We start from the raw sequence: 12,629 nt of genomic DNA on the forward strand, positions 1-12,629 counted from the left end.
GGAACCTCAATTTTTTATTTTATAGCAAATCCATGGGATTTGCAATATTCTCCTATTCAAATTCAAAGCACCAGAAAAGTGAGGAATTCTACCTTTCCCTCTATTACTATTCTGTTTCTATACAGTTTAAGACTTTAAAGTATAATAGCCTTTTAAAATCTACCAGTCTTCCATATAGTCCAGGAATATTTCCACTTTTCTTATGCTGAAGCAGAGCCTCAAGCACTCTTCCTCGACTGCGACTCATTGCTAAAGAACTTTTGGCTTCTTCTACTTTACGACGCAGGTTTTGAACAAGATTCTTAGCACTTTCTTCTTCTCTTCTTAGTTTCTCAAGCTCATTTTCTTTCTAATAGTTAAGAGAAAAAAAGGACATTATCTTCAGAATCACAAAAATTACTCTATTCATGGAGTCTTACATTCATGATTGTGTAGGCAATGAAAGAGCCACTGAAAAGCAAAAGTAGCAAACATTTATCAGAAGAATGGCTGGTATTTGGATATACTTCAGCTAGTATTTAGTACACTTTGATACAAATATGACAGCTTATGAATTCATGAATCAGGCTTAGGACAAGGTAGTGGGATTTTTTTTTTTTTCTTTGGGGAATGAGAGGAGCAAGAAGGGAAATTTGAAGAAGGCTCAGAAACAGAGCCATTTATTTATTTTAACTTGTCGCATCATTATAGGTAGGGATATGTAGGATTTAATTTCAGTGCTTACTGTTAATATTTGATTAACCAAAAATAAGTTTGAAATCAAATACTTCACAGATTAACCAAGTATGAGAATATAGTTTTAAAATGTTATTTTGTGGCACACAGTTTTTCTTTTATTTTCACCATGATTATTGCTAAAAACAGTGGAATTTTGATTTGTGTGTTGCAACATTGTGTGGTAAGGAAATTATATACAGAAGTCAAGTCTCACCTCCTTCAACTCCTGCTCAGCTTGGGGTAATTTTACACTTATCTCTTTGATAGCAGCTTTCCTTTCCTTAAGAGTTTCTGAAACAGTCGTCAGAGCCTCCTTTGCCTGATTTAACTGAGACACAGCAGTATTATGACGGGCAAGATAGATCTCAAGCTCTGACTGGGCAACATCCCTCTTTGAACGGGCTTCATTCACTGTTTTCATAAATTCCATAAGCTCCTCCTCTTTGCTCTGCAAAAATGGACAATGTTACAACTAAAACCAGACGACTGTGGGATTTATTACATCAATCAAACTGTATGAAACAAAGAGAGGAAATGGGTGTGTTCTTTTACAAGCTCTTCTGTCAGCAGAAAACAGTTATGCTATCTAGAAGAACAAGTATTTCTTAATTTCTTAATATATTCTGGATGGCAATTAAATAAGACATTTCTCATAAAGAACACCAGGGAATTGACATGGAACATTTCCATACAAATTTTGTATCATTTTCTCAATTTAAAGGTGGAAGGAGCCCTACACACTGTGCTAAATTACAGATCAAATGGGCAAAAATTCTTCAGAGGGTGGTGAGGCCCTGGCACAGGTTGCCCAGAGAAGCTCTGGCTGCCCCATCCCTGGAAGTGTTCAAGGTCAGGCTGGATGGGGCTTGGAGCAACTTGCTGTAGTGGAAGGTGTTCCTGCCCATGGCAGGGAGTTGGAACCAAATGATCTTTAAGGTCCCTTCCAAACCAAAACACTCTATGATTCTATGAAACCATGTTTTCAACTACAGAAAACAATCCTCCAAATTTACAGGAGAAATTTCTAGCCTCCAGGTGCTTAGTGATTGAACAGCTACTATCAACAATAATAACCAAGTGTTATAGTAGCTGTCCATAAATTCAAAGACAGATTCCAGCTGTGTGAGAGGCTCAGAACAAACAATTTCAAAATCTGTTCATTTATTTAAGTAACACATTGGTTTAAACATTTTTGATGGGAGAAAAATAAAGTGTGTTCAGGTTATGGAAGCATAGAATTATTTAACATGCATACACAAATAACATACTTGATGACACATGATCCCTATAGAAAGCAGAGAAACTTTATGGGAATGACTTAGCTCTGATTATAAATTCAAAATAAATTTCCCAGTTAGGCTCCACTGAACTAACAAATGAAACAGCACATTTGTCATGTAAAAAAGCATTTTACAACTATCTTGTGAACATTTCATTCATGTGTAAAAGCTATACATCAGTTGAGACAGCAAGTGCACTAAGTCAAAGCAGTTCAAACCTCTTTTTCTGTCTGAAGTCCTTGTGTTTCTTGCTTAAGGCTGTCTATAACCTGCTTGAGTTTTAATTCTTCTTCCTCTTTTCTCTTTTCAAGAAGTTCTTTCTTAGACATTGTTTCGCTGATAGATTTTTCACTATCGGCAGGTACTTTTTTTAATTCTGCCACCTGTGCAAGGAAAGACATCCAGAGACAAAACCCATAGCAGTGAAAGAATGCACTTTAAAAAAAGCTTTACGCATAAGAACTGAAGTCACAAATCACAGTAGGGCTTAATTCCTAAATATTGATCCAAATTGATCTCTTGATCCAAAGAGCAATTGAAGATCTGTAACAGCTGGCAACAACCAACTTGGTGAAATGTATCCATTAAATTAACTAAATTAACTAGGAAAGCACGAAAAAAAAGAAGTTTTGAAAAAGTAGTTACTCTGAGAATACGCAAATTTCTGTAATCTGAGCAAATATGACAAAAAGATGCTTTGGAGCCACAAGACCTCCCAGCTAAGCCGAGAAGCCACAGAAACCTTTTGACTTTAGGCAGATAACAGCCTGGTACCACAGGACCCCATGTCCCATAGGTGTGCAATTAGGAATGCCTTTAGGAGAATAATGCATTACTTCAGTGTTGCAAACAAGATCACTAGCTGATTTAAATGACAAGGTATCTGACTGAAAAAGATAAGTAAATGAAAACATATTTTTCCGTCTTCTTTGTTATACAAAATGCAGTTGGCGTCCTCTGCTATTTTCTCCCAGCTGCACAAAAACATCCTCATCTAGAGCAGCCAATTACATTTCTTTAGGCAAATCAAGCTGCAGTTTACACTACCTTTTCTTTGTCCTTCTGAATTTGCTTCTCCAATTTTTTAGTCTTGCTCTTGGCATGTTTGAGATTTTCCCTTACTTTAACATCCTGCAAATCCCACTGAGTAAATTCTTCTTTTTTTTTCTCTACGAACTTTGTTATTTTATCACGTTTTCTGAAGGGGAAAAATAAAAAGAAAGAATCATCTATTCCATAACCTATAAAAATGTCAGTTGAGCTTGGCTTAGTAAGCAAGCTTATAGAATTTAAACCAATTACTCAATTTTTGTAAAAAACAATATACTTACTATATGCACACTATTTTCCCCAGGGAAGTTATGTTTCATCAGAAAAAGATTAACTAACAATGCAATATTAAATCCATTTTCAGAAATTTTATTTTTTCCTTGGTAAAATTTATAATTCACCTCTCACAAATAACTTACCACAATCTTAGAGGATGAGAAGATCAATATTGCAGTTGGACTGGAAATTAGGATCCAGACAAATCAATTTTAGGGAAACACAAGTGATGCATAAAGGATTCATAAGAAAACCAGATAAAAATGCCCACACTGATGGGCCTAAACACTATGGTGGTACACTCTGGTAAGCTAAAACAATATTTCATTTCTTTTGCAGTCAATATATAAAAGTATGTACTTTAAAAATCCATTCAAATATCAGACATTTTCTTATTGTATTACCCAGACTTCTGCAAGAGAAGCAACTTACAAAATCTGCAAACCAATCAGATTTTTTTATTTACTTATTTTTGTGCAAGAGATCATTTAATCCATGCCATGGAATGTTTAGATATACAATAAGTGACTGTTCATCAGATAATTGCAATTTTTGGTGGAAGAACTACCGAAAACCCAGCTGTGCTCTAAGTTTGATCACCTTCCCATACAGCTACCATACACTTCTGCTTTCTCCTGTGTTCTGACCCCTGCAATAAAACTGACACACCTTTTCCTGAAAATCCTGCAAACTCTTACCACCGCATATGCAAAATGGGTAAGCCACAGTACTCTCAGCTTACAAATCTATACGTAAAGTACTTACTTTTCAAGATCTTTCAAACTTTTAGTCTTGGTTTTCATTTCATCTCCCAGTTTCTTGCTCTTCTCATTAACTTCTTTCGTTTCTTCATTAATTTTTTCTTTCTGCATTTCCATATCATTTATTCGTTTCTTTAGGTCATGACTAGGGAAAAGGCAAAAAAAAAAAAATCCAACCACAAAACCCAAACCTCCACTTTTTTTCAATAAAGCTGACATTAACAATGGATATATATTTCCAATATTACATGTAAACAAAGTGATTATGTAAAGAATTAAAACTTAATGTTGTTACTCAGTAGCCGTGCCAATTTAATACAGACCTGCGAGGAAATCTAACTATTTAGACACTTCAAATTAAAATAGTCCTTAACTGATCAACTTTCTCGATTCAAGTATAAAGCTGTAAGAGACTAATTTGTCAGATTACTTTACTTTGTTAAAAGCTGGCAAGCATTACTTTTTTTTTTAGTGGTGGTGTTGGCTTTTTTTTAAAAAAGGTTTTTGTGAAAATGATGTCTACTTTAAATTTTTTAACTTCAAAATCTGAAACAAAAATCACCAGCCACATGCTATTCAACTAATTTTGAAGGACTAATACACATGTTAAGAAATACAAAATATGTCTACTTAGAGATAAGGAGGCAGAGTTTAAGACCACTGCTACCACAATAAAGCCGAATCAAAACTTTAGAGAGTTACTTACATATAGTATTGACAGATCCGACTCTTTTCTTTAAACATTCTGTTTTCCAAACAAAGAAATTCTATGGCTTTATTCCTGTCTGCTTCTAAGGCATCCTTTTCTTTTTCCACCATTTTAACTCTGTTTAACTAGACAAAACAAAGAGTCAGAGCGGACTTTACTGCTCATACTATAGAAGAACAAACCCTGAGGAGAAAAATCCAAGACTCTTTGTAGCACATGTCCTCTGGAGACGTGGTTCAACAACTCTGCAGGACAGTTTAACACTAGAAGTTTTCTGAAATTACAGATCACAACTTCCACAGTAGAGACTGTCCTTTTAGAGCAATTCAGACAAGAATTTAAAACTAACAAAAAGATGCTACAGATGCTAGAAACAGCTCACACAAGCCTAGAAAAACAGAGGTGAGAGAGAGAAGTTACATATAGAAAATAACATATATGGACTGTCTATATTTCAATCTTCTGACTAGCCCCGTTTAAGTTAATTTCTGCACTTAAAAGCTCTGTTTTTCCTTCCCAGCCTTTAAAAAAACAAATGTCTGCAACATACTAGGATTTACCAAGGACACATCAAGCAAGAAGAACTTTAATATTATTTATATATTATTTAGCACTTTTAGAACTGAATGCATAAATAAAATGTTCTGGAAGCAATCTGCAATAGATCTACATAGCTCAAGTCACAACTAATGTTTTGTGCCTTCTCATACAGCTGCGTGTGCAACAACTCAACACTGCTCTGCCTCCCTCTCCCTCTCTTCTTTTCTTAGCATAGGGAAAGTTTTCCTGATACTTCTCCTATTTGCTATTCAGCAACAGGAATCAGGCAGAAAAAACCCCTCTATCTCGATATATTCAGATAATCATAGAATCATAGAATATTTGGAATGACAATCTCTTTCTCTGTTCAGTCTGAGCAGCATTTAATGCATGTAGATTATGATGAAGGAATGCACAGCAGGTAAAATCCTGTGTTCCAAGCAAACCCCCAAACATAAAACAAACAAACCAAAACAAACAATAATTAAAACAAAACTTTGAGCCTCACCTTTTCCCCTCTCTGTTCATTTAAATTCTCTATTCTGCGACACAGAACTTGGATAGGTTCTTTTAGACGTGCAGATCCTATTAAGTCTTCTAAATATTCAAGCATGCCTTCATCATGTTCAGTCTGGCCTTTCGGTTTCATCATGGCAATTTGTTCAACTTCTCCCTTGGAAAAAAGAAGTTTGATTTTTATCCCCCCCCCCATTTTGCTTTGCCTTTTTTTTTTCCCCTGGGGGCAGAGATGGTATTCTAAAAAAACCACAAACATCTCTGGAATGCAGGTATATGTCCATATTCTTATTCTAGCATTGTAAAAAAAGAACAAAATAATGCAGTAATCAAAACTGACTATTCAGAGTAGCAATATATTTGGGAAAACAAAGATCAAAATTAATGGAAATTTCCTCCAAGGAGTGCATGGTGGTGATGTACATCTCTTCTAAAGCCAACATTCAGATCAAAACATTGCTTCATTTCTCTAAAGATTCAAAAATGCATTTCCCCAACCTTAAAAAAAGAAGAGAATAAAGCATGTCCTCTAAGCCACGTAGCACCCAACAGTCTTAAGGCATCTTAATCAAGATTAACATCGCTGAAAGGTTCTCTTTAGGAAACAGAAGGTCCACAAAATCATGTCTTATGGATGAACTGGACTTGCAATTCATATAATCAAGACTTCCTTGTTGGAAAAAGGACATTCTTTCAGTATTAGGCTTCCTTAGTTTAATTTTCCTTTATGTACAGCATTAAATTATTAAGGCGAATAGTAACTTTTTTTTTTTTAAATAAGAATTAGGCAAGATTAAACCAAGACAATTACAAGGACTGTTTATGTTACTGATGCTATCATTAGCCAACAACAACAAAAAAATCTATTATCAATATTTTATGCTTAAGACAGAGTAGCACTACATGTTTCAAAATACAGATTTTGTAAATTACACAGTCGTATATCAAGACAAAGACATGAAACTGAATATATACATATTCAAATTGTACCTGGTGCAAGAGTAGATGCTGTAGAAGTTAAAGAGAATGTAGAGTAAAAACTATTCACCCTTCAAAAACCTAGATACTTAGGTACATGACGAAAGACAACTTATTCATAAAACAAATAGTAGCACAGAGTACCAGTATTGGCCATTAAACACATGAAATAAGATAAAGTTCTTAATTTAGTTTTATAACTGACAAGATAAGAATTATATTCCAGTATCCGACCCATGTATGTAAAAAAAGCCTAAGTCTATATCCACAGAGTGAAAATATTCATTGGCTTTATTCATTTATCATTTTTCATTATTGGCTATTTGTTGAAGTTGAGCTGACAGCCAAGTCTCTACAAAAGTATGGATAAGGAAAAACTTCTCAAGAACATATAGAAGGACAGGTAACTAATGAGATCACTGGAGAACCAGAAAGTCACAGAAGTCAAAGGGCAGGATTTCTACGCAACTGTTGCATATTGGGCTTGTAACCAGCTAAGAAACATGAGGGTAAGGTCCCCCTAAACGTTAGTGAACGCAGCTGTTAGAAATTTTTGCCAAAGGGATTTTGTTCCACATTCTCAGTACACAATGACACCTAGTGGCCCTACGCTTTTCTTCCAATTAGCAAATACCATTCAGCTGAGCAGAAGAGAAAAAGTTGAGTTTTATAAATTTTACAAAGTAAAACCTAATAATTTATTAAGACAGGTCTTCTTGCACAGAATTCCTTTGTTAGAGTAAAACATGGAGGCTGGCTTTGTTGGGGTTTCTTTTTTCCTTTTTTTTTTAAATTAATATTTTAGAAGTTAAATGCATCTAAGCTGCTATTTTCTGGTAATTACTGATCCAAAAAAGTGTCAGCAGATCTGACAAGACAAAAAAACCGCCAACCCTAAACAACCCAACTCTATTGCTTACATATCTCAAAGAGCCAATTAGTTTTCTAATAACTGTAGTTGTATTATGTACAATTCCCATTGCACATTTGCTCCCTTGCCATGAAAGTATGATTTCTCTATCAAAAAACACCTGTTGGCAAGACACTGCTTCTGGGTAGGAAAATATGTAACCTCCTAAATTTCTGTGGATTTACCAGAAAGTCTCTGTTTTATTTATTCCTGCATTAAAGCCTTTCCTCTGTTTACATCCAAGAAATAAAACAATCACAGAAAATATATTTAATTCATGTGGTAAGCATCAAGTTTAAGAACTTCCTACAATGCTTATCTATCCCTTAAGTTAGGTGCTGCTGTAAACCACAAAACTACCCTGGATTTAGCAACACCACAGGAATTATAGACAAGCAAGGAATGCAAGTCAACTTTTTTTTTTTTTTTATGATCTACTTAGGTATTATTAGCCATCTTTTAAATCATAACCATCTAAGAAAGATTATTATGTAGTTGTGAGGGTTCTCCATAGCTCACTAATGTAATGGAATATAACTGAAATACATTTAATGATATAGCATAGAATTATTGAAATATAATCCAATTGTATCTAGTTCTATAACCTCATAAATTAAGAAATCAGAAGTTTAGTTATCTGATTGTCAGTTTACATGGTAAATAAATACCTCATAATCTGACCAGAAATTACTAGTGACTGCAGTTAAATAACATTTTGAAAAGTTGAAGTGAATCGAGTACTGTTAAGATAATTCACATGAATTGAACTTGTCAGGCTGGCAATTAGCAGTTTAATATTCCTCTAATTCACCATAGGCAAGCAATTTTAGAATTTTATATTCTTCTTATGCGAAGAGATGTAGACAGACTACCTACTTAAATTCCTGTATTCTTTTCCTATCAAGGGTAAAAATGAAAACATTTAGCAAGTACAAGTAATAATTGAATAATAGGAGTATTAAATATGATTTAATATTTATATTATTTACCAAGTCAATATATTAAGAAATCTGTTTAGCCCTCCCCTATATTTAGCATGCTAAGAAACAAAAAAGTTTCCAGCTACTTTAATTGATAAAGGGGACCAAAAAGGTTGTACCTTCTCTTCTTTCAAGTAATCATGACAATGATTAACAGGGGGAGAAGGGTGAGAAATAGTCACATTTTAACTCTGCATTCTGTTAGAAGTTGATAGTCAACATAACTGCTCCCTTAACATTTTAGCAGTGCTTACTACTTGACCCACTATTTGAATTATGCAAAAAAAATCCAACAAAAAAACCCCCAACAATACAACCTTGCCCGTTTATCTAGTGAAAGATATTTCGAAATACAGACAGCGCTTCTGAAAGTGAAACTAAGAAGGCAGCAGGCAGACATTTGTTGAAAAGAAAGTATGCTTGGGTATGCTTAATATGGCTGTCACCTAAATTTAAAGTCTTGGAATGGACCACCAGGAAATCTCTTTAATTATTTAATTATTAGTTATCTTCCTGCACTTCACAGGCATGAAATCATGAGGGGGACTAATGTGCAAAAAAACAACAAAAAAGAAATAAATCCTCTGTTCAGTTGAGGACAATCAAAATGGATGTCAACATTAAGGCATTGGTGACACTGGCAGAAGCTAAAAAAGAAAAAAACATCCACACAAGTAATCACTGTATGAAAACATAACAAATATCCATGGAGCATTTTGGGAAGGCTCTACATTCATGGCAAGAACTCTAAATGGAATTATAAACCCAGTTTCAGTTTCTGTATTGCGTGTGAAGTCTTCTACATCACACTGAAGTTATCACAGGCTGCTGCCATGTCACTGGTAACAGATGTAGTCAACTCAAATACTGTATAATGAACAGACATCTAAATAACAGTTTCTACAGAATGCCTCAGCTTAGTTATCAGAAAACAATTATTACTACATTTGAATAGAGAACACAGGTTTATATGTGGAGAAATTTCTAAGCAATAAAGTTAGCTTAAATAATGAGAAACCTTGCTTGACAGTAGGCTACCCAGTTATAAAAACAAGCGCAAGTGCCAGTCTCCTTTGAAAGCCATTTCCTCAAGTGAAAAGCATAAAGAGTAACTTCAAGAAGCTTGGAAGCAAGAGATTCTGCCTTCCTTTTCACAGCTGGAAATTATTTCAGTGTCATAACGTTCAAGATACTTTCTAAATTTCTATTCTGCTAAGAGCAAAAACTTTAAAGCAAGTAAACAGTAAAAGCCGTCAAAAAATAGCATTAAGACTTGCTCATCATAAAATTAACTATATGAAATCAACACCTCAGTTGAGGAGACCGAGGGTCAGCAAAGTACTGGGTAAACCGGCAGCACACACCACGCAGTTCAGGAGCACCTGGACTTGCTATGCCCACTGCGCTCAACCCCACACGGATGCCGCAGAGGGATGTCCACAAAGATGCCTGAAGAACTGCCGGAAGTGGTGACATCACCACACCTTTTATCACTGTCTTAATGTTATGAGGCTGCCAAGTCAAGGGTCCCTGTACTCCAAGTTCTGTGCATTCCAGTAACACTTGCATCCTTGGAGTATTTAGGAATGCTGTAGATTTAATGTGAGATGCTTATTATTGACAGAATTAATCAAATTTCAATCTCTATTGCATGCATACTCTTCTGCATTTGTGTTGGAACAAAACCCATATTAGGACTAGCACATCTCCTACAATGCAGATGGCTTACTTAAATAGAATCATAGAATAGTTAGGGTTGGAAAGGACCTTAAGATCATCTAGTTCCAACCCCCCTGCCATGGGCAGGGACGCATCCCACTAAACCATGTCACCCAAGGCTCTGTCCAACCCAGCCTTGCACATCACACGGATGGAGCATTCACAACTTCCTTGGGCAACCCATCCCAGTGCCTCATCACCCTTACAGTAAAGAACTTCCTCCTTATACCCAATCTAAACTTCTCTTGTTTCTGTTACCCCTTGTCCTATCACTACAGTCCCTAAACTGCTGCCCTTCAGAGCAAATTTGTGACAGGCAAGAATTCCACCTGTTGTGTAGGCCTCACAAGGTGGCAAAATAAAGCCCCTAAACTATTACCTCATTTCTACAAACTACTATTTTATCTAAAATTACACATTTGTTTCTTTAATCAGCTGATCTTCTCACAACAGAAAGCTTTTAATCTGAGTTTATCCAGTATTTTCTGCCATATAAAGATTTGAATTTTAAACATGCTTATCAAACTGCTTGATAAAGGAAAATTTTGACCTACTCATTAAGCTGCCTTTCTGCAACTTTTAATCTTGAAACAGATACTACTTTACCCTTCTGCATGTAATTCTGTTCATGGCTCTTGGCAGACAGTAGCATTATATTCCAGCAATCTTCCTTTACATTTAAGAGAGGGTTTGTGGACTGAACCACTAATTCCAAAACTAGGAACTCTGAATAGCATAACTCGCTAATCCCAATACTGACATTACCCAGCCTCAACCAGTGATAAACTCTAGCCATTGGTAATTCATTCTGTGCACAATATTAGTTCAGTCTGTGATAGTGCTAGCACTGGAATTGCAGAGTTTCAGAATACAGCCATCAGATTCCGTTTTAAAATTCTTGTATGAAAGAAGACAGGCTAGCAAAAAACTTTTGACATCAAAAGATCACTGACAGCAACCTTCAAACTCTTCATAAAGAAACAAACAATACTTTTTTTTGCTTGCAAAAACTTGCCTTCATTATGACTAGTTGTTTCTGGAGAACCTATAGACAAAAATGCTTGCTTACCAATATCTGTCTCCTTTTCTGACCCCTGAAAATTAGGGGAAAAAAATCTATTGAAGACAGTGTCTTCCAATACAATCAATTTTGACAACTAAACTGTTAATACACTTGCAGATCTACTTCGTTAGTGTTTCACAGAATTATTATGGCAGCAAGTAGGTAAAAATACATCTTCCAGGATTTTGGGTTGTCACTTCATTTCTGGTGACACAATCTGAAGCTTTAAAATACAAAAAAAGTTGCTGAAAACCAGATTAGCAAAATCCTGTATTACCTAACAAACCAGACTAACTTTTGAGTGTTAAAACCCACACATCAACAACGCTTCAGATGTACAGTAAAGCACAGGCACATTAAAGCATAAGATTGCAACAAAGGAATTTTGTAGCTTGGAATCCAGTAAATGGAAATGTACTGTGGCCAAGGCAGGGAGGGAGGAATACTGGTATTTTGGGTGGTTTTTGAAGAGAATTTTCTGTTGCAGCTGTTGTGTTTTAGTTTTTGGAGGGGATTTGTTAGTGGGGCTCTTCAACACTAGCCCAATTCAAGAGTGGAGTAATTTAGCATCTAACTGAAGTGAAAATTACATTGTTTTAATCATGAGGAAGAGTTTTAGAGAAAATACCGCCCAAGAGATGCAATACTATATATGTAGGGAAAAACTATGTCTTTACATGTGGCTGAGAAACTTAGTGAGGCAATACCTTGCGGAGTAGGATAACTTATTTATTTTAGTTTCCCCACTTCAACTATTGCAAGTAGAACAGAAGAAATCTTTCAGACCCTTTGTGGAACTTCAGTGTGCTTTATCAAACAAATCCAAGCTTAAAAATCACACATTTTTAAAAATTTGACAGACCCTTTATACAATCTTTTTGTTTACATTTCCCCACCATTGAGGTGCTGGCAGGAGGAAAGCCAACTTCCAGTTGAACAAGGAAGCTACTGCAAATAAGGAGCATCTCCTGTAATAGCCTGGGTATTCTCCTAAGAAGTTTTAGCATTTGGATTTATCCCCTCACACCTAGATGTCAAATCTACCTAGCTGTGGTTCTGCATCAATATCAGATAATAGCATCATTACATAACTCTTTTGCTACCAGCAGTTGGAGTAATGAAAAACATAG

At 35.5% G+C, this 12,629-nt stretch overlaps 1 protein-coding gene across 3 annotated transcripts in view; it reads right to left on the reverse strand.

The window, feature by feature from the left end:
- The window catches only part of SMC4 (structural maintenance of chromosomes 4), a 38,223-nt gene that overhangs the window by 12,841 nt on the left and 12,753 nt on the right, over positions 1 to 12,629 (reverse strand). For 2 of the 3 annotated variants that reach the window (XM_080622385.1, XM_080622386.1), the window contains exons 6-12: positions 5,842 to 6,006; positions 4,791 to 4,918; positions 4,089 to 4,229; positions 3,045 to 3,195; positions 2,216 to 2,380; positions 932 to 1,165; positions 164 to 349 (exon numbers count right to left, since the gene is read on the reverse strand). In XM_080622385.1, the coding sequence (XP_080478511.1) occupies positions 164 to 349; positions 932 to 1,165; positions 2,216 to 2,380; positions 3,045 to 3,195; positions 4,089 to 4,229; positions 4,791 to 4,918; positions 5,842 to 6,006 (1,170 nt within the window). Of the gene's footprint in view, positions 1 to 163; positions 350 to 931; positions 1,166 to 2,215; positions 2,381 to 3,044; positions 3,196 to 4,088; positions 4,230 to 4,790; positions 4,919 to 5,841; positions 6,007 to 6,347; positions 6,476 to 12,629 lie in introns of those variants that run through there. The other variant, XM_080622387.1, reaches the window with a different exon arrangement.

Source organism: Psittacula echo (assembly GCF_963264785.1).
Source record: "Psittacula echo genome assembly, chromosome: 7".
Taxonomy (NCBI): domain Eukaryota; kingdom Metazoa; phylum Chordata; class Aves; order Psittaciformes; family Psittacidae; genus Psittacula; species Psittacula echo.